Genomic DNA, 21,227 nt, shown 5'->3' on the forward strand with positions numbered 1-21,227 from the left:
CTCTTCTTTGTTGGGTAGCCGGTTCGGCCGGTATGGCGAAGAGCCCGGATCTGCTCTGTCATGAGGTCTTTCGGCGGGTGTTGTCTCCCTCCTCTGCTTTCCCATAGCTGTTGTTGTAGCGGGGGTCGTGATGGGGCCGACGACTTGGATCGGGAGGGGCTCTCCTAGATCTGTGTAGAGGAGGGGCAGCAATGCGTGCCTCTTCTTCGATTTGATTCATTCCCAGTGTTCTTATGCGACCATTTTCTCTTAAATCGCCATTTCACCTACCCAGTGACCACACCAGGCTATATGGTGTGTGGATAACTGCTGCTCTAAGCTGTAGTGCTGTACTTTGCGGGTTGCTATCTCGTATTGTATGTTTCTTTACCAGAAGTTATCGCGATGTGATGTATCGACCAACCACACGGACGACTGAGGCAATCTTGACATCTTGTCATGCTTGTTCATAGTGATTACACGAACGCTTTAATCTGTACAGGTGGTTTGTCTCGGTGCTACCTTTCCTTACTAATTTTATGTTTGCTTCCTTCCACCCTCACAGATACGCATAGCGAAGCTGGAAGCCTTGCTGTACAACAAAGGTAATTTCATAAGTTTTCACCATTCCAAGCACGCCCTTGTTCATGAGAGGCCAGTGCAGTGGCTAATTTCTTCTTTTACATGATTAATTTGCTAGATGGTCCGAGCGGTGGATCCAAGGCAACTTACTCTACCGTGAAGGATCTCCAGTTGAAGCTAGATGTGGTTACTGCAGAATGATTGACTGAAAAGGAGAAGGTAATCGATCACTTGGCTTTTGAAACCGTCACAGCCATACAACCGTGGGTACCTGCCTCGTATATACATAACCACAACTCGGCTCATGAACCTTGCGGAACAAGAAGCTGACCATGGAGAACAAGAAGCTCCAGTACCGCATGACCCATCTGATCCGTGCGATAAAAGAGGCGGAATCGAGATAGGAGCAGCCCGGCGAGGCCGATTCAAAGCCTAATGTCGAAGTGTTCCCCACCCGCCTTGCTGATCCTTCACGTTGTTCCTGCATCAACCTCAAGCTATCATTGTGATCTTGAGTTAGAGCTTGGTCACAAGTCAAGACTGTATTATCAAACTGTTGATTGAAAATGATGATGTGTGCACAACTTTCTGTCTTCACCTGACCCCATCTCGAAGGGCACATTGGAACACAAAATGTTATCTGAAATGGCAGTTCATATTTTGAAACATTTCGCCCCACTTCATTTATGCATAGGGGCATGTTGGTGATCTACTCAGCTGATAATGGAGCCGTCTGGTTGAACGCTTGGAGCAAATGAAAGAAAAAAGAAAGCGGGAGACACTTCTTATTTTGAAGACACTTCTTAGCATCATCATTGGTTCTTAATACAGAAAATGCATCTTATATATTTTTTCTTGCTCCCTTCCCTTGTCTTCTTTCAGGGAATATACCATGTTTAAGGATTTTCCACCTATATTTTTCATACACTCGTGTAATTCTCTCATGTTTCGTATATCATGTACAAGTCAAGATTATAAATTGTCTTGTGGAAAACATTATTGTTGACATCTTATTTAATCAAGTCGGTGGATTATGCACACTATGTTTTCTTGAGGAGGTGTATTCTTACTTTCCAAAACCATCTTAATTTGTATATGCAATAATACAGAGCACATGCTCAAAACTTTTACCATTTATGATTCAAGTGTTTAAATATGATTGATTTTTTGCCTATATTTGTTTAATGATTGCATTTTAATAGATTGACAACTTGATCAGCCAAGACCATTTATTCTAGAGGAGTATCATATTGATAAAGGCAGGGTGTTTCTATGAGAGTCGTGTTCTTGGAGCTCACCATGGTCTTATATCTACTTACGCATTGGAGATGCTTGTTCTATACATATTCCATATATTTAACAACTATTTCATCGGACGTCTTGGAAGTGACAGACATCACTCGATGTTGGCCTCTTGGAGATGCTTGTTCTATGCACAATATGGCAAGCTGAACAGTTCAGGTAGTGCTCCGACAGATCTAGCAGGCAACCATAGGAAGTTAGTAGATATAAGATGACTGATTTTTCATGTGTGAAGGGCTACATCCTGTTTTGTTCAGATTTCCTTTGTGTCGCTTAGGAATCGTTTGTTTGCTAGATTGCCATTGGTGGGGAAAATGTAACAGGAATAAGCCCGAACACTGGGTATAATACTCCAGATCACCATTGTTTGTTTTTGTCATTGATAAATCAGTACAGCTTGATGCCACTAAGGCAGGGTATTCAACTATTCATCAGTTTCTCAGTTATGCAAAATAATTCTCATCTATGTAAAATTATTATTGTCTTCTCTGACTTTCGTATGTCATGTGTACTTGGAATCTTAGGTGGACTTGTATAGCCGGTCATTGAAAGCTAAAATCTGTTAGATGGCACAACATTTAGATTAATTCATATTCTTAGTGATGCAATTTGTCCGATTTTGTTGTTCAATGAAGTTGCACAACTTATGGTGCTGGTTGTTTCATTGCTACAGTTAGCTACTGATGGTAATTTATCTGATATTTTATCAAATGACAGACTTAGGCACCAATGCCTAGTTGTTCACAGTTTGAATCAGCTCACTCTTTTACTTTCCTCTTGGTACTTTGTTTTCTTGATGACCAAGATGTTCACAGTTTGAATCGGCTCACCCTTTTGCTTTTCTCTTGGTACTTTGTTTTCCTGATGACCAAGGTTGCATGCCCAAATTTCCTTTGTGTGGCTAATCTTATAATAACTGCTTAACCCAAAAAATGGAGAAGTGCTATCAAAGTTGTATGCATGAGGTTCCGTCGTAGCGTACGAGTACTTAACTATGATATGATATGTTTCCGTTGCAACGCACGGGCACTCACTTAGTTAATAATTAAGACAAACCAATAAAGCAATGCTTCCTTACAAAACTGAAACAAGAAAATTAACATAACAGCCAAAGAGAAGATTTTACCATTCTATTTACACCAATCTTAGGTACACACAGGAGCCTCAATTGTTTTGATACTTAATGTGATCCATTGCTTATGTATCACATTTTCCTCATCCCTTAACACATCCTCAAAATTAATAGCAAAAGCTGGAACCGCTAGGACATCACGTGCCATAACTGAGAGTTTCTAGTTATAATCCAATTCCATGGAGTTGAGTTTTTGATTCCAAATTGTAATTTCATCTGCAACCAAACAATAGAATTCTGGAAAGCTGAATCTAATTGCTGATCTCGTGCTCCAATATCTACATCTAAATGGGGTATAATGTGAAGTTGCTGTGATGAAACTCTAATAATGTGAAGTAGCTGTGACTTGTGAGAAATGATCTCCGTTGCCGTCCAGGGGAAAAAATGGTTAGTGTGAGCACATCATTTCATCTTGTGAAGAATCACATATATATTTTAGGAGAAGTAGAAAAAAAATCATGATATGTTACTGAATTATTAAGCGGATTCCAGCAATATTCTGCTCGTTGCGATTGCGAGGCTCGAACGAAACATCACAACATGACGATCAGATTAGCAGCAGCTCTCGTCAAATCAAACTCCTCAATTCGGCAATAATCATTGAGCAGCACCCACCCATGACCACGAGCCATTCATCAAATCAACTACGGCGACTGAATGCCAAGCCGGCACGGCAGAACCGCAGAAGAAACCGGATCTGGCAAGGTTAGGTGCACGTCACAGGATACAGGTATGCCGCGAAGAAAGGAAAGGGGCACCGCGAGACAGTCTGGGCCGAAACCAGCAGAAGGGCCATCTGGTTGGGCCTCAGACTCTCTTCAACGGCGTCCGCTTCTCTCCCCCTCCCCTAACACTGTAGCCGATATAGGGCTACAATGCGCCCCCTTCCCCTTCACCGGCGTCCTCCTCCTCCTCCTCTCCCTTCCCAATTCTTTCTCTCTCACGCTAAATGGATGGGCACGCTACGCCGCATTCTTCCCCCGTAGCCGCTTCCTTCGCCCACACGCCCGCGCGCTCGGAATACTCCGCGGAGGGTGCTCGAGGCGAACCACCGCCCCACTCGCCGCCGCCGCTGGTCATCCCTCCACCCAACCCCGCTCCTCGGGGACCTCTCGTCGCCGGAGCCGCCGGCGGCCTCGAGCGATAGGGATCGACAGCGAGCGCGCGAGCTCGTCCCGCAACCTGATCTGCGAGGACCACCGGGTGGGAGGCTGCGAGATCGACGACGGGTTCGGTTCGATTCGGCTGGCACGAGCACCAGCCTATCTGAGACGGCCATCGGCGGCGGATAGACCTGGCGCGCGGCGGAACGCTGAGGTAGGCTTCCGGCGTCCCAGCATTTCTTGTTCAAAGTCCATGTGCTTTGTTGTTCATGTTCCCACCGACCCGGCGGCCCGCAACCACGACGGATCTGTTCTGTTCTGCGCCCTCCCGCGAGCAATCAGATCGAAATGTTGGTGTTGGGTACTGCTGGGTCCATCTGTAGATGTTCTTATTGAAAAACTTAGTCTTGTAGCTGAATTGATATATTTGGTTCAAGGATTTATGCTTGACAAATCTAATGCATTCAGATATTCAGTCTCCTAGCTAATGCATCTTAAGGACAGTATTTTTTGGGATAATTGGTGATCTTGTGATTCGTAAATTCAATGTTAAACCTGATTTGTTCTTTGGCATTTGCAGGTTATCTTGTATTCTCGTCAAGACAACTGTCTTCCCTCAGAGCACTGAACAATCATTGTGATTTATGACTACCTCTGAGTGGTGAAAGAATTAAAAAAATGCAGAACACCGCGATGGCTGTTAGATGCTCATGTACTGCTCTTTTCCCTCTACTCTTCTGTTTTATGATCTGTCAGCTTTGCTATGGCACAGTAACTGATATCCAATGTCTGAAGAAGCTGAAGGCATCAGTTGATCCCGACAATAAGTTAGAATGGACATTCAATAACAATACAGAGGGATCCATATGCGGGTTCAATGGTGTGGAGTGCTGGCATCCTAATGAGAACATGGTCCTTTCGCTTCATCTTGGTAGCTTTGGTCTTAAGGGCGAATTCCCCGATGGACTTGAGAATTGTAGTAGCATGACTTTGCTGGATCTCTCAAGCAACAGCCTCTCAGGACCTATCCCGGCTGACATCTCGAGGAGAGTTCCATTTGTTAGAAACCTTGATCTGTCATTTAATAGCTTCTTGGGAGAGATACCAGAAGCACTAGCCAATTGTTCTTATCTCAACATTGTCAATTTACAACATAACAAATTGACTGGAACAATCCCAGTTCAGCTTGCTGCAATCAGTCGCCTAGCCCAGTTTAATGTTGCTGACAATCAATTGTCAGGGCAGATTCCTTCATCTTTGAGCAAGTTTACAGCCTCTGATTTTGCAAATCAAGACCTTTGTGGGAGGCCTCTAAGCAATGATTGCACTGCCAATTCAAGCAGTCGAACGGGGATAATTGTTGGTTCTGCTGTTGGTGGTGCAGTTATAACTTTAATAATAGCTGCTGTTATTTTATTCATTGTATTGCAACCCTCGCATTCTTTATAGGAACATTAGTTCCAAGTGCATATTGCTTGATGATGACTATGAGCCTAAGATTTCTGATTTTGGCTTGGCAAGGCTTACGAAGTTTGCTAATTAATTGTGTTCTAAGTTACGGCCGCGTACTGTTCATAGAGCAAATAAAAATAAAACAAATATTGGATGGTAGTTGAGTTAGTTGATGATGAAAGTATAAAATATTTGTGTGGTGGGGTATAGAGGTTTGATATAGGGGGAACCGCTGTAGAGCGTGGAGATATATGGGGAAAGAGAACGCTGACGTGGCACGTGAGTGGGATATAGGGGGAGAAATTTAGGGGAACCGCTAAAGACAGTCTCAGCAACGACGCGCGGGCGCGGCCTTCTGCGTTCAGCGGGTCCCACCACCAGCTGCCGTCCGCCCGTCCCCAACACCCACTGACCCACACCCACCCCACTGCGCATTCTCACACACACACAATACAGGCGACTTGTCCTCGGCGCCTCCGCACCCCATTTCCCTTTTTACGCCTACTTGACCCGGCAGCGTTCGGTGACGAAAAAAAAAACCCAATCGCCTCCGCCCCCTCCCCTACTCCGGGCGCAGCCGCCGACGTCGCCACGCGCATTCCGCCGCGCCAATCGGTAGGGTTTGCCAACTTCCCCCCTCAGCGACCCGATCCCGCTCCCTCCTCTCGCGCGCATTGCATCTCGTCCCGCTTGTGTCGTTTTTGAGCTGATTAATCCCGTGGTGGGTGGGCTGTGTGACAGGGTACACGAGCAGGGCGGGGGATGACGTCGTCGGCGTCCGCGCCGGCGTCCAATGGACCGCGCTACGCGCCGCCGGATCCAACGCTGCCCAAGCCGTGGAGGGGGCTCATCGACGGCAACACGGGGTACCTCTACTTCTGGAACCCTGAGACCAAGGTTACGCAGTACGAGCGCCCCGTCGCGGCCGTGCCCAACTCCCCGCCGCAGCCGCCTGGCTACTCCAGGCCCGAGGAGAGGCCGAGAAGCAGCACACCTTCCGAGGTAACAACTAAGAGCATCTCCAACAAATCTCAAAATTATTTATTCCAATACATGAGCATTGGGAGCCCCCTAAGATTTAAATTCCTGAAAAAAGTGTCAATACTTCAACAACTCTCAATATTTTCGAAAAACCTAAAATGAATCTGTTGTTGAGCCCACAAAACCTGTCTGTCGATCATACCTGTCACACTGTTTTTCTGCGTCACCCATCCTTCGTTCCTCCCTGCGCCGCCGATCTGCTTCATGTGTTGGCGCAAGCTTCAGACGTGATCTGCTCCTCGCCTCAGGTTGCCTCCGTTGACGTGTGGGAGCAGCTGCAGGTACTCATCTCTCCGACAGTGCTGTCAATCTATCAAAACAGTGCTGCAGTAGAAAATCATGATATAAAGCAAATTCAGTACCGCCAACATACAACGGACCAGTTCTCCAAAACAGAACTAACTGAAGGTTGAAAAATGAACAACCTGTCCAAGTTAGCTGAAACAAATAGCTTCAGCACTGAAACAATAGACTGAAACAAATAGCTTCCAGCTAACAGAATTTTGCAGGTGCCAAGGTGGATGTAACCCAGCCTTCAGTAGTTCAACAGAATATAAATCAAGCTGTTGGTCAACAATCATCATCTGGTACAGGATACAAGGAAAGGACCATCACATTCCATTTAATATGTCTGCATTTTCTTAATTAGAACACCACATCATCTTGGTGCGATGAAGAAGTGCATGCCAGTGCCATATGCGGAACTTGTCATGGACTTGCAAATCTTGGAAGGCCATTACCTCGAAATCATCAGCCGCCGTAGATGAATTTTGTGTCACTGTCGCCAAAGAAGCTTTTGTCGGCGATTCACCATTTGCGGGATCCATCGATGTTGAGCGTTTGCGGGAAGAGAGCACCAGCCGCCTCAACAGGGCGTCGTCCTCCACAACCCACACAAAATCAAGTCAGCAGGTTCTGGCGGAGGCGCGAAACGGAAAATAGTGTGGCAATAAGAAAACCGGCAGGTGATTGGGAGCTCAGTGCGCGGCGAAGGTTTGCGCTGCGGATGAGGTGATTTTCGCCTGCGAGAAATATGGGAGCATAACTAGGGAACGGTTGGAGGATTATTTTTCGTTTTCCCCTAAAATGAAGATTGAGACAGGTTTATGGGAGTTGTTGGAGATGCTCTAAGGCTATCCGCACTCATCCTACTCTAAATTTATACGCTAAAAAGAATTTTTTGTCCTAGTCATTAACATTTTGAAATACAATAGTCAGACTCCCGCATCCACAACTACTCTATATCTCAACTCTATATAGACTACTACATTTTTATCAATATATATCAAACGCATCACACGGAGGTGACTGATTGGCAGCGACAGCTGTTCGTTGCGCTCCATGTCACGGCCCCACAAGCTCAGCGTGGCGGCCTCATCGCTGCATAGCGTTCGAACCGTACAAACGGTACTTCTACCGTTCCTAGCTGGCTGCTGTAAAGTAGCGTCACGTATAGTAGATGGCTGCAGCACATTTCGTACATCGAGTAACGCTACGTCGAGTAGCGTAGCGCACCCAGTCTGTCACTGCGGACAGCCTAACAATGCCTGTTTCGAAATGTGGTTCCGCACGAGGTTGAGGTTAAGGTGGAGAATGAATGTTTGCTACATTCTCATAGTACTCTCTCTTTGGTATTTCAGCGGAGCTCGGAAACCACGGTGAGCCGCCCGCAGTATGCACCTCTCTCGGATAACAGGGCAAGGAATGACCACTCGGAGGTGCGTGTTTTTCTCTCTTTACTTCACTGTATCAATCATGTGGTACATGCCTTATTTTGCCCTGCATTTGCTCTTTCGTTTGCATGGTGTGATTTAGGTCAAGGTTGTTAGTAGAAGTATAGATAGGATATTCTCTGCCCGCTGGTCGATTCTGGAGGTGGAAATACCTTATTAGTAATTATTCAAGTTTATTTCTTAGTGATGACCTTTTCTTGTCTAACCAACTAGTGTTTATCAAGAGAGATACTCTTTTTGTGCAACCTGCTGAAGCTGCTTGCACGATGTGCCTAGTTATGTGTACATGCAAATACACACTATTGATATTCATTGGACATTTCTGTCTCAAAATATCAGGAATATACAATAGTACTGTAGTAGTAATAGTGCGTCAAAGAGCCAAAATATGATCTTAAAAGAGCATGTACATGTAATCATTTATTGTTCCACTCGTAACATGGTACCTTGTTTACAGCCACATTATGCATCTGGAGTGAACCTTTCACAAAGTGCTCCTTCCACTAATCAAGTTTCTCAGGCTGCCAGTGGAAACCAAATGTCGACAGAAGCATATCGTGCTAAGCATGAGATTACCATCATCGTATGTGATAAACTAATCCATTCATTTTATTTTTTAATTTAAATGTTACCCTCAACCACTCGTCTTTTATTTAAGCGTTACTTAAATTTTTTTTTCCATTTTTTTGTAACAGGGCAACGAGTCACCTGCACCATTCATGACATTTCAGTCCACATGCTTCCCATCAGATATTCTAAGGGAGGTAAGTCTACGCAATGCGTAGCAATATCAATGTGCTTTTTTGGATACCTTTCTGATGGAACCAGGTGGCCATCGTGCATCCATTGTATGTATGCATGATTAAACCGAGTTTTCTTTGCAGCAGGCTCTTCAAGTCAACAATCCAAGTCGTGGTTCGACCTGTTTGTTGTCTTGTACAGCCTCCTGCGGTTTGAAACAGCTCCCTATTTTGTTCAGTTCCCAGCTGCATGATGTTTGGCTTGGCTTTCGTGTAACTAAAAATTTGACATCATGAGAAGCCTTTTCTCGTTGCTATAGACTATAGTATGAATTTTGTTCTAAACACAGATATAATATTCAGATAATACTCATCTCTGAAGGATATCTACCTTTTCCAGGTTCTGCAAGCAGGATTCTCTGCACCAACTCCTATCCAAGCTCAGTCATGGCCAATTGCTATGAAGGGTAGGGATATAGTAGCTGTGGCAAAGACAGGTTCAGGAAAAACACTGGGCTATCTCCTCCCAGGGTTTATTCTTCTGAAGCGCCTGCATCATAATTCAAGGGAAGGTCCAACAGTATTAGTTTTGTCCCCAACCAGGGAATTGGCAACACAAATTCAAGATGAAGCAATCAAGTTTGGCAGATCTTCAAGAATATCTTCTACTGTATGTTGCTTTATATTTTCTTATATCTGTTATTATCATTACTCTGCCTAGGTCTAGAACATTTGTCGTGTTTTAAAATGAATTAACTACGTTGATGCCTCTAACCATATTGGTTAATTTTAATGAATTCATTTGCGAGCAGATGAATGCTTCATTTCCATTTAATATAAGTTCTATCAGGGATGCTAATCTATTTTTTATTGTTTGAAGTGCTTATATGGAGGTGCTCCAAAAGGTCCTCAGCTAAGGGAGTTGGAGCGTGGTGCCGATGTTGTTGTTGCAACTCCTGGGAGATTGAACGACATTTTGGAAATGAATAAAGTGAGCCTGCGCCAAGTATCATATCTTGTCCTTGATGAAGCTGACCGTATGCTTGATATGGGATTTGAGCCACAAATAAGAAAAATTGTGAAACAAATACCACCTAGACGGCAAACTCTTATGTACACTGCCACATGGCCAAAAGAGGTTAGAAAAATAGCGTCGGATTTACTGAATAACCCAGTTCAAGTTAACATTGGAAACACTGATCAGCTGGTTGCAAATAAATCAATTACTCAGGTGAGTAGAAATGTTTATTTTCAAACCCGATACTTTGTTTCTGTACTTTGAAGTGGTTTGTTGCACACTGCAGCATGTGGAAGTTATCCCACATATGGAGAAATCAAGACGACTTGATCAGATCTTGCGTTCACAAGATCCTGGATCAAAAATCATAATATTTTGCTCCACCAAGAGGATGTGTGATCAGTTGGCTAGAAACCTATCACGGCAGTATGGTGCTTCTGCTATTCATGGTGATAAATCACAGGCTGAGAGGGATTCTGTGTTGAATGACTTCCGAAGCGGCAGGTGTCCAGTACTCGTAGCCACTGATGTGGCCGCTCGAGGCTTGGACATAAAGGACATCAGGTAGTACCATATCTTTGTTGCTTCTAAAGTTTTGAGGGCTTGACCTAATCATTTGAGCAACTGTGCCATAGTCATGGCAACACTGATAATAAAATGATGAATAAACACATATTTGTAATCCATATAAAATAACCCACTGACAATCCTTCTAAAATCTCCTCATAGGATCGTGGTTAATTATGATTTCCCAACTGGTGTGGAGGACTATGTCCATCGAATTGGGAGAACAGGTAGGGCTGGCGCAACAGGATCTGCCTACACATTCTTTGGTGACCAGGATTCAAAGTACGCTTCAGAACTTGTGAAGATTTTGGAGGGTGCAAACCAGTCTGTGCCACCACAATTAAAAGAAATGGCCCTTCGTGGAGGATATGGTGGAAGATCACGTCGATGGGCATCTTCTGATGACTCTTATGGTAGTCAGGGATATGGTGCTAAAAGATCAACTGATAGTTTCAAGAACAGCAGCTTCGGCAACCAGGCCGGGGGTGGTTCAAGCTTTCACTCGAGGTATGTATTGGTTTCTGTTTGAATGCTTCCTTTTAGCCTAGTACAACACTAACGAGTCATCAATTAGCAGCTTCCATAACAGCTCTAGTGGCAATCAGTTCGGTGATACTACAAGCTTTCATGCCAGGTATGGTGAAAAAAATTCAATTATACATTGCCTTCGGGCCATCTATACAGTATACATTATAATGAACCATCACGTGACAGCTATGGTAACAGCAGCCAGAACAATCAGACGGGTGACAATCCGAGCTTCCCACCCAGGTATGTATAATTTTTTCTATCCAGATGATATTTGGCTGATGTATCCCTGCTACATGATTAATTGCTATCTTTGATACAGCTCCAGCAACAATCAGTCCGGGGATGGTCTCAGTTTTCATGAAAGGTACTTTACTAGTCTTTGGGCCAACAGTTTTACCATCTTTGGAATTTACCAATGTTATTTGAAATTCTGAAGTTTATACAATCTTTGAACCTGTATTGTCATTTGGTGCTGTCTGTCTTGTTGAGGTACTGATCTAATGGAAATTGCTTAGCATGAAAACGAAATTAAATCATTGCTTCTTTTGTCTTATTCCCTTTTCTTCAACAACTATTATGATTTTGTTTCTTAACTTTATCTTTTATGGAATGTGACTGCATCTGTGATGAATGACCTCAACTGTCTATAACCTCCATTCAATTGGCAGGTTCTATGGATCACGCGGAAGGGACGAGAGCAGATCAAACAATGATGGATTCCGTGCTAGGAGCAGAAGTCCTGGCAAGCCTGTGGAAGTTTCCAACTGGTGATTGCATCCACTAGGTGCAATCCAATTTTTGCGATGGTGACGAAACCAAGTAAAAGATGGTACCTCGACAAGTTATATTTTCCTCTTATCCTGCTTAAATCTAAGGATGTCCTGGAACATCACTAACTTAGGATATGGGTGATGGTCTGATCCCAATGGACAATGGTCTCCTACTTTCTTGATTTGACGCCTGAGAGACGCCTGATTCCATACCATATGCCTGTGGTTGTAGTTTGTAAAATGTTAAAAACTTGACTTTGCTAGTATATTTCCTAATGCTATAACCCAATCCTGGGTAAACAGACGCATGGGGATGAATTTTGGACGGAACCATGGACATTTGATGTATGTGTTTAATGTTGTGTACAATCTATGTCGAATTCTGTTGTAAGTGCCGTCCGCATCGTTTTATATCTTTGTGCCCGTTATTACAGGTCTTAAAGAATCATGCTGCCCGTATGTGACTCTTCTCATGTGAGTTTTGTATTTTTAGACTGGGAAGCTAAACCAGTTGCTCTTATTTTTTTTGTATCGTATATATGCAACTTCTGCATATGCGCCAGCGCCTTGACAGGATGGGATGGGACGATCCCTCAAATATGGTTGTTTAGTTCAGAGTCAGGGGAAATATGGTTGTTTAGTTCAGAGTCAGGGGTTGGGACAGTACTATCCCAGTGTTGTCCCTAGTTATCCCTCAAAATTAGAGGGACGAGAGAGGACGTTAGAGAACGTCCCTGTCCTGGCTGTCCCGCAACCAAACACACCGTTGGTGTCGCATGGACCACCACACAATGATGCCATTTGGAGTTTGGACTATATTAGCCCATGTCAGATTGACTCTATGCTCTTTATTTTAAACTTCACTTTACAAAAAGTGCAATCTATAAAAAATGTAATCTACAGTGTAAAGTGCTTTGCATGACATGTTGGAGATGCTCACGTGAGGCTCGAGAATATATATTCATTCGTGAATCTTGCAGTCGGCTGTGCCCTGTGGTACAAGTGAGATGCTCACGTGAGGCTCGAGAATATATATTCATTCATGAATCTTGCAGTCGGCTGTGCCCTGTGGTACAAGTGTACAACTAGGCGGAAACTATGTTTAGTTCATTATGCTCATTGATATCTCTCGATCTAATCTCTATACCTCAAAAACCTGTAATCTGTTTTATCCTTGCTTATGCATCCTTTGGCTTCTTGGTTCTTGTCAACCTCGAGTAAAGGAAAACACCTGCTAATGCAGCACCAGTTCCTGCAGGAGGGTCAACAAAAAATTGACACCAATGAGTTGGTGGAACCTGTAAGTGAAGCAGCAGTAATGATTTTGTGTGTGTTTCAGTGTGTGGGTGGGTGGGGCCTGGGGGTGGGGATGGGGGGATGGAATTGATCAAAGTTACCTAGTGCATTGACAGGCGAAATAGGTGTGCTGAAGAACAGAACGGAGGAGACGATCACAACCACACGCTTTACGCAGTTGGCGACGGAGTGTGTCACTGGCGACACTCTCGACAAGATCAAGTACGAGAGCTGCCATTTGCAATAGAAGACCATGCATCAAACACAAGCTGTTCTTTTTGGAGGCAGAGGAAGAGGCGAAGAGATGAAGAACATGATTGTCTCCTCACCTTCTGATAGCCATGGAAGCACAGACCTGCGAGCGCTGCTCTCACGCACAGCTCTTGGAGGTTCAGGCCCTACGTGATATCCAAAACAAGATCATGGTAAGCTCGTAGTCTTGGGAGTGACGACACAGCCGATTGAAGTATACCTTGTCTGAATTTAGAAACGCTTACCGTGCTCTGGAGGTATCCTGGGGTGAACTTGATGCCTTCGGCAAAGATCATCAGAGGGCAGGACAGCAGAAACGACAGCACAGTGATCACCGAGAAGAGATTTATGTCATCCATAACATCCTGCGTCACGAGACAGTTCTCATTAGTGTTCACCGGCCGAGCGGTACTACTCTGACGGAAGGAAGATTCACCTTGTCACCGGCAAGGAGTTTCTTGCTGAGGACGTTCCTCGATTGGTTGGTCAGATTGGACGCCATGGCGCTCCAAAACCCGGTCCTGATGATACCCAGACAAAGTTACAGTGTACAACCGTCAAGATTCCTCCAATCATTTGAGTCCCAACAGCAAAAAAGGGAAAGAATCGCTCGGTACTACAGTAGGATCCAAAGATTCTCCAATAGGCAAATAGGTAGCGCCGTAGCGGGCATCACTGACCAGTTGAAAGAAACTTCGGTGAATGACGCCAAGGCGACGCCGCCAACGATCGGCACGAGCGAGCCCAGCACCGGAAGGGAAGGAACCTGCATACCAAGCATGGAATGGAAACTGATCATAGGCTCCACCTTTTTCTTTTCTGGTTTCTTCTCGATTCCATTCACGGCGGAATCGGCGAGAGTGCTTTTTCAGGAGGGTGCGAGTGCGACGACGGAGCGAGAGGGTGGCGAACCTCGCCGAGGAAGAGGGCGGAGAGGACGACGGTGAAGAAGGGCTCGGAGGCCTTGATGGTGTGCGTGAAGGAGACGGCGACCTTGCCCAGGCTCATGTTGGTGAACACCGTGCCCAGCATGTGCCCCACGGCCAGCGGCGCGATCTTGCCCAGCTGCAGCCGCAAAGTTAAGTTGCCGCCGGCAGGTTACGAACCAGCAAACCAAGCGGGGGGAAGCGAGAGAGAGAGGAAAAATTGCAGCTTCCCCTCGCAGGAGAATGGCCTCACCTGCGCAGCGGAGAGCCTGGGCGCCGGGTGGAGCCTGGTGGCCCACATGAGGAAGATGAGCAGGGAGCCGAACGCGAGCTGGAAGGCTGTGATGGTGTACGGCAGCGGCAACGGCAGCGCGCCGAGAACCTGCAACGGGGGACGACGGTTGGTGTTGATCATCAGGGGGGGAGAAGAGTGGAGGGGATCTGAGGATCTCTTGAGATGCTGCGGTGAACGGCCGCCGGCCAGACCTGCTTGTTGTAGATGTTGAAGTAGATGTTGAGCAGGTACCACGCGACGATCATGGCGCCCAGCTGCGCCGTGGCCGCAATGCCACCGCCGTCTGTCGTCACCGCGGCGGCACTCGCGTCGTCCGCCGGCACCGATGCCGCCGCCGCCGCGGCCTTGGCGACCTCCCCATTCTTTCCGCTGCCGGACAGCAGCGGCAGAGGCCTGAGCCGCCCGCCCCCGCGGGCGCGGAGGAGCGGGGCGGCGGTGGCGCCGCGGGGCCCGAAGTGGTTGTAGTAGTAGTCGGAGGAGGAGGCGCCCACGCCGACGTGGCGCGAGGCGAGGACGGCCGCGCGGCCGCGCGTGGCCCGAGCCCAAGAGGCTCCGGAGACAGAGGTCCCCCCCGCCGCCGCGCCCTGCATCATCTTGCGCGGTCTTCCCGCGGAACGGTCGCCGGCCACGCTTAAAATACTCGTGGTCGTGGCCTCGTGGCGCTACGGAAAGGTGGCGCCGGGCGTGAATCTTCCCGGGATCCCGTACTCGTTCGTGCCTGTGGCTCTGGGATTATACCAATACGAGCACGTCGAGTAGTGAGCCAGTGAGACGACGCGAGGCAGGTTGGCAGGGCCCGCAGTGCACAAGCACAATTGGACTTGTTGCGTGGCGGCTTTTCTTTCTTCGTCCGACCTTGGCAGTTGGTCGTGTACTCGTGTCCATGTCGTCGGCAGCTTGACCCTGTTGGATCGGGCACATGTTCCTTTTTTCCTCCGATCCAGAAAGTAGCGTCACCGGTGAGGTGAGCTCAGGAATACATACACGCTTGACGCGGGGGCGGGGACGAGGGAGATAAACGGTCGAAGATCAGGCACATCATAGTGCTCGAGAATTCAATTCGCAAGATGGGGAATAAGGCCAGGGGACATCATATTCATTTCTCTGAAAGAAAAAAGGACTAACGGGAGAAGAGAAGGACGCATCCCACCAGGCGTGCGGCATGCCCTCTCGTGTGCTCGGAGCGTCAGGTCAGCCCGCCTCGTCGGCCATGCTGTGATCTGAAATGAGTCCGGCGGCGCTTTCGTCGCGATAGTGGATCTTTGCTTTCCGCGAACGGGGCCGGCGATAAAGAGGACGAAGCCCCGGTGAGCCATGGGATGGGAATATAAAGAATTCGTTGGTGGTTGGCTGCCAATTCAAGGCGAGAGCGGCGGGGCGCGGGTGGAATCGACCGAAACGCTGTCGTGGCCGTGCAGTGGAGGATGACGCGCGCTCGACGGAGACGGCGACCGCCCGCCGAGTGAGACGACGACGACGACGAAAGTCCGATCGCAGGCCTCGTAGCCCAAAGTCCTTTGCTGGTACAAGTGAGCCGCGATTGCTCTCACGCTTCGGGTAGGGTAGGCCCATTATTCAGACTGGGGGCCGTGTTGGTAAAGGCCCACCTCCCATCTCGGCCCGCCTAACTCACCGGGGCGCACACTTCGGCAGTTGAGAGAACAAACGAACTGGTGGGTGGGTTGGGGGGTCGTCGCCGCCGGCCGGTGGAGTTGCTCGCTCCTGCCTCTTGGATCTGCCGCCCGGTGGTGGCTCGCCGCCAAGGATGGCGCGGGCGGAGAAGATACGCTCCGGTAGCACGGCGTTGGCGACGGCTTCGACGGAGACGCCAGGCAGGTCGACGGACCACCGGAGGGCGCTCTACTTCGCCGCCTTCCTGGTGCTGGCCGACGCCGCGCTCGTCGCCCTCATCGTCGCCTTCGTCCCGTGTCTGTAGCTCCGAGCGCGAAGCCTCATTGCTCAGCTCTCCTTGTCTCTGCGTCGCCGCTAAGCGGGTCTGTTGTTGCTTCTGATTGCAGATACCAAGATCGACTGGGACGCCTACATGTCCCAGGTGCTAGCGCAATTGGGGAGCCTTTTTTTTTATCGTTTCCCCGCTGTTTTGGTTCAAGAGTTTCGAATTTGGGATGGTGGTGTGATCTTGGTTGGCGGCTGCTGGTGTGTGCTTCCTGCGCTAGGTGGACGCTTTTCTGGAGGGGGAGAGGGACTACACCAAGATCGAGGGAGACACAGGGCCATTGGTCTACCCGGCCGGATTCCTCTACGTCTACTCCGCCGTTAAGTTCCTTACGGGAGGCCGCGTCTTCCCTGCTCAGGTCACGGCTCAGCCAAATCTGTTTATCAGCACGAACTCGTTTCTTCTGTTGCTTCCTCCCACCTCATCATGGTCAGATGTCTGGCAGTGTTTTAAGACTGATGAGTTTGTCTGCAGATTTTGTTTGGCGTCTTGTACATTGTCAACTTGAGCCTCACTCTTCTGCTTTACGTCAAGACTGAAGTGGTATATAGTTGTGCAATTGATCACTCTTTTCTAACCTCTGGTTCTGCTATAGTTCAGGGATTCACATCTAAAACTGTCTTTTCCTTAGAGCAACTCCAACCATGAGCCTTATAGTTAAGCCTTATAATTTAATTTACTACCCGTTTCTATTTGTTTAGGGCCCAAATTCAATTATCGATTCCAATCATAGACCCTAAAATAGCTTACGTTTGCAACTACCTCATGTTCGTGTACGTAGCCCCCTCTATTTCCCTCCCACTCTGAACACCATTCCCGCCCTTTTTTCCGATTGCTTCCAGAAAATTGTTGAGCCCTCGCTAGCGGCTGCGACCGTGGGGACGGCGGCCTTTGATCTATCAAGCACCTAGCATATCAAGAGGAGGGGAGATGTGAGACAACAGACAAGAGCCTAGCAAATCAAGAGAGGAGCTGGGAGACGAACCACGGGGAGGCAGGATGATGGAGAGAAGGCGAGATGGAGAGGGGACGATCGTCTTCTTCATCGGCTCGTCGCCGAGAAACGAATGGGGTGACCTAGCGATGAGATTGGGGCGGGCGTGTGGGTCTGGATCGGTGGCGGCGAGGAAGTTGTCTCCGTGAAATGTCCAGCGGAGGTTGGAAAGACCGCGAACAGTATTGGGCCGCACGTTTTGAGTCCCAAATATGCCACTCTTTAGCTTGAGCCCTAAAACATTTACATGAATTTTATTAAAATGAGGCTCCTGTTGGAGCTCCCCTCTCTTGTTTAAGCCTTATATTTCAATTTGTTTCAGTGTTTAGGGCTCCTGTTGGAGTTGCTCTTAGTCCTTTGTTTAGTTCAGCAAGGATAATTTTGACAAACTGATTGATATTATGTCATGACGACTCATCTAGAAACAAATCATTGTTTAGTTTGACTAAGATATAATATCTGTAGTGTTGGCTATTCTTGTCTAAAACAATCGTTTCTTCACTTCCGCAAGACTGCAAGGATAATTCAGTAATTGGTAGTTTGGTAGGCTGTTATGGCGATTCAAACTTTCTTGAGTTTCTTCAATTAAGCTTGTAAAACATCTGTGTGGCCAAGTTTCGATTACATTCTTTGTTCTTTGTTGTTTTTGTATCCACATACCTATTTTGTTTCTGATTCCTTCCTATCTCTCAATAACAATGACAGCTTCCATGGTGGGCTTTAGGTTTGCTTTGTTTGTCCAAGAGGGTTCACTCCATCTTTGTTCTCCGTCTTTTCAATGACTGCTTCGCCATGACATTGCTCCACGCTGCTATGGTTTTGATCATTTATCGCAAGTGGTACCTTGGTCTAGTAGTTTTCAGGTGACCATGGTAGTATGACAGTAAATGGCATTTATCTGCTTCTTCTTTGTTTTAATGTGGCCAAGCTGAAAGAGGTAGGTGGAAAGTATCTGCTCATATTCATTTTCCTTTTTTTTTCAGTGGAGCTGTCTCAATTAAGATGAATGTCCTTCTTTTTGCTCCTTCTTTGCTTCTACTTATGGTCAAGGTACACATTACAATGGCACCATGCTTATATATTTTTATCCTTCCAACTGTCACGCTTACAGCTTACTAAGTTGTTTGTACAGGCCATGAGCATCAAAGGAGTCTTCTTTGCCTTATTGGGAGCTGCTGTCGTACAGGTACATTGTTCCTTTTTCTCAATTAAAACACTCATGCTATTCCACTATTTTTCAATTTGTTTAAATGGTCTTCTTGCACCACATATTATATCGGTTTGACTATGTGTCAGTTTCTTCTAGCTTTACTAGTACAAGTTACTCTTGCTTCACTTGGATATATATAAGGTTAAACTGAATGCTGCCAGGTCTTTTGCAATCCCTTTATCCTTAAACTTGAGTGTGTCTAGTATGTCTGGGGTTAGATGGATACAAGGTATCGCACAGTTTGTACTAATGATTTACAATTCCCATCTGTAGGTTTTGTTGGGTATGCCATTCTTGCTGTCACATCCAGTTGAGTACATCTCAAGAGCATTCAATCTCGGTCGCGTGTTTATCCATTTCTGGTGTGTATAATATTTCATGATTTTTGAACCATTTCAGCAGCAACAGTATGACATACGTATCACACCCTAGATGTGATTATGTAATTATGCAGTGTTAACTGTTTTGTGTTTTTCAGGTCTGTGAACTTTAAATTCGTCCCAGAGAAGGTGTTTGTATCGAAAGAGCTTGCCATTGCATTGTTGATTCTTCACCTCACCACACTTATGATATTTGCTCACTACAAGTGGTTAAAGTGAGTACTCACCACTCATGTTAGGTGTAATGAGTTAGCAATGATCTACACTCATCTCAATAGTCCAATAGTCACTCAATGGTTTTCTTTCTCTAGTATATCCTGTTATTTCTAAGAATATTTTCATCATTGCATGTTTCTAAACTAAATCTGTATCAGTACATCTGGGGGATGCTAGGGTATTTCATAGTGGTTATGCTAGTGCATAATATTCTTCTACATTCACTGACAGGCATGAAGGAGGCCTATTCGGTTTCCTGCATTCCAGATTTAAAAATGCTAAATCAATCAAGCAGCTTGTTTCCAGCCAGCCCAGACCATCCAGTCTCAGCGCAGAACGTGCGTTAAACCGCAATTCTCAAACTAATCATACCATTCCGATCTATGCTTTCCTTCTGAACTAACTAGACATGTACAACTTGAATCCAGATATTGTAACTGTTATGTTTGTTGGCAACTTCATTGGCGTTGTGTGTGCCCGATCATTGCACTACCAATTCTATTCCTGGTAAGCACAGGCTCCCCCCAGCATCGTTAGTGTTATGATAAGTCCTCGATAGATTTGGCTTCTTGTGAATGCTATAATCCAAGTTCGCTCGTTCTTGTGTGCAGGTACTTCTATTCCTTGCCTTTTCTATTGTGGAAAACACGTTACCAGACACCTTTGAGGTGGGTAACACACTGTGCCTTAATGTATTTTTGTTAGTCACGCTTGCAACTTATGAACTAACCAAACATGATTTATGTTGATAGAAGCGTCTACTTCCTTTTTATTAACCTTAAGTGCATTCTTCTTTTTCTGAAACTAAGATGCCGTCTCTAAACAGTGCGTTGGAAAGTATTCATTTATTTGGTCTGCAATTTATTTCATTTCCCCTCATTTTCAGGATTATTCTATTTCTCGTTGTGGAGTGCTGCTGGAATGTTTACCCTTCCACTGCCTATTCATCACTCCTTTTGCTATTTGTGCACTTGTGCATTTTGTTTGGTATATGGTTTTCACCTGCTGAATACCCCTATATCATCAGTAAAGGGACAAAACGGACATACCAAGAAGTTGCAAAGCTAGACTTCCCTGCAAAATAGTGTAATCTTTGAAGGTAGCAGTGAGGATACAAGTGTCAAAGGCTTCTGGAAATTGTGAGGTACTTTGGTATGCCAATACTCTTGGGACTAGTTGGCCCAAATTTCTCGAGTAGCATCTAGACATATACCAAATATGTATGTCCATGTGTAACTTCTTAACATAGATGATAGCGACTCTAACTATAAGAGTAACTATGGCTGCGGACTTCCCCAGGATCTTGTTTTATCATCCTTTAGACATGTCTCAGCAGTCAGCAGCCAAAAGAGATCCATGCCTCACCTTATAAGGCCTTGTTTGATCCGACTTGTTACTGAAGGCTCTAAAACAACTTCAGCTCTTCATGTACTAGAACATGGGGCGCCCCTTCGGGCGCCTTATGAGGCAGTAAGTAACACCTAATTATATGACAATAGCCACACACATAAGGCATATTGAATAGTATATAGAATATAATGAGACATACACGGTATACAATCAGGTTACATAAATGGTAGGCGGACCATAATCCAACCATCAAGACTTCTGTCTAAGCATATGCTACACTAAACGTTTGGGGTTTATGGCTGATAGAGCACCATTACTGCCATTTTTTGAGACAACAGATGCAAAAGCAACATACAAACATAATTCATTTAGAATTTAAACGGATCCAAAAGTAGCATACA

The 21,227-nt window shown here is 46.1% G+C and overlaps 4 protein-coding genes across 10 annotated transcripts; 3 read left to right on the forward strand and 1 right to left on the reverse strand.

Moving 5' to 3' along the window:
• The first annotated feature begins 4,064 nt into the window (after positions 1–4,064).
• LOC103649693 (probably inactive leucine-rich repeat receptor-like protein kinase At5g48380) lies at positions 4,065–5,562 on the forward strand. Its single transcript, XM_008675424.3, has 2 exons — positions 4,065–4,312; positions 4,679–5,562. The coding sequence occupies exon 2, from the start codon at positions 4,777–4,779 to the stop codon at positions 5,545–5,547; it is 771 nt and encodes a 256-aa protein (XP_008673646.1). The 5' UTR covers positions 4,065–4,312; positions 4,679–4,776; the 3' UTR covers positions 5,548–5,562.
• A 417-nt stretch (positions 5,563–5,979) lies between these two features.
• Positions 5,980–12,378, forward strand: LOC100381784 (putative DEAD-box ATP-dependent RNA helicase family protein). 5 transcript variants are annotated; one of them, XM_035965941.1, is made up of 14 exons: positions 5,988–6,165; positions 6,292–6,872; positions 7,101–7,602; positions 8,232–8,309; positions 8,782–8,907; positions 9,020–9,088; positions 9,465–9,734; positions 9,945–10,295; positions 10,369–10,646; positions 10,812–11,156; positions 11,227–11,283; positions 11,364–11,420; positions 11,500–11,544; positions 11,849–12,378. In XM_035965941.1, exons 5-14 carry the CDS (start codon positions 8,863–8,865, stop codon positions 11,949–11,951), a joined length of 1,620 nt encoding a protein of 539 aa, XP_035821834.1. In that variant the 5' UTR covers positions 5,988–6,165; positions 6,292–6,872; positions 7,101–7,602; positions 8,232–8,309; positions 8,782–8,862; the 3' UTR covers positions 11,952–12,378. The 5 variants fall into 5 exon arrangements, with proteins under 5 accessions (XP_035821833.1, XP_035821834.1, NP_001168054.1 ...); XM_035965940.1 differs by having other exon boundaries at positions 5,980–6,165; positions 6,292–7,602; NM_001174583.1 differs by lacking the exon at positions 7,101–7,602 and having other exon boundaries at positions 6,086–6,165; positions 6,292–6,552; positions 11,849–12,257.
• A 390-nt stretch (positions 12,379–12,768) lies between these two features.
• On the reverse strand, positions 12,769–16,195 carry LOC103649694 (phosphoenolpyruvate/phosphate translocator 3, chloroplastic). 3 transcript variants are annotated; one of them, XM_008675427.4, is made up of 10 exons: positions 14,911–16,183; positions 14,678–14,806; positions 14,411–14,563; positions 14,179–14,264; positions 13,935–14,019; positions 13,744–13,863; positions 13,576–13,644; positions 13,348–13,477; positions 13,098–13,202; positions 12,779–12,941 (listed from the first exon to the last, which is right to left on the reverse strand). In XM_008675427.4, the coding sequence occupies exons 1-9, from the start codon at positions 15,310–15,312 to the stop codon at positions 13,129–13,131; spliced, it is 1,248 nt and encodes a 415-aa protein (XP_008673649.1). In that variant the 5' UTR covers positions 15,313–16,183; the 3' UTR covers positions 12,779–12,941; positions 13,098–13,128. The 3 variants fall into 3 exon arrangements, with proteins under 3 accessions (XP_008673647.1, XP_008673649.1, XP_008673648.1); XM_008675426.4 differs by having other exon boundaries at positions 12,779–13,016; XM_008675425.4 differs by having other exon boundaries at positions 12,769–13,202; positions 14,911–16,195.
• Positions 16,196–16,459: 264 nt separating this feature from the next.
• On the forward strand, positions 16,460–20,859 carry LOC100276684 (Dol-P-Man:Man(5)GlcNAc(2)-PP-Dol alpha-13-mannosyltransferase). Its single transcript, NM_001150411.2, has 13 exons — positions 16,460–16,647; positions 16,738–16,772; positions 16,897–17,034; positions 17,151–17,219; positions 18,376–18,533; positions 18,654–18,720; positions 18,803–18,856; positions 19,154–19,242; positions 19,359–19,475; positions 19,708–19,814; positions 19,905–19,983; positions 20,088–20,144; positions 20,363–20,859. Exons 1-13 carry the CDS (start codon positions 16,485–16,487, stop codon positions 20,559–20,561), a joined length of 1,332 nt encoding a protein of 443 aa, NP_001143883.1. The 5' UTR covers positions 16,460–16,484; the 3' UTR covers positions 20,562–20,859.
• The last annotated feature ends 368 nt before the right edge of the window (positions 20,860–21,227 follow it).

This window comes from Zea mays, chromosome 3, assembly GCF_902167145.1.
Source record: "Zea mays cultivar B73 chromosome 3, Zm-B73-REFERENCE-NAM-5.0, whole genome shotgun sequence".
Lineage (NCBI taxonomy): Eukaryota > Viridiplantae > Streptophyta > Magnoliopsida > Poales > Poaceae > Zea > Zea mays.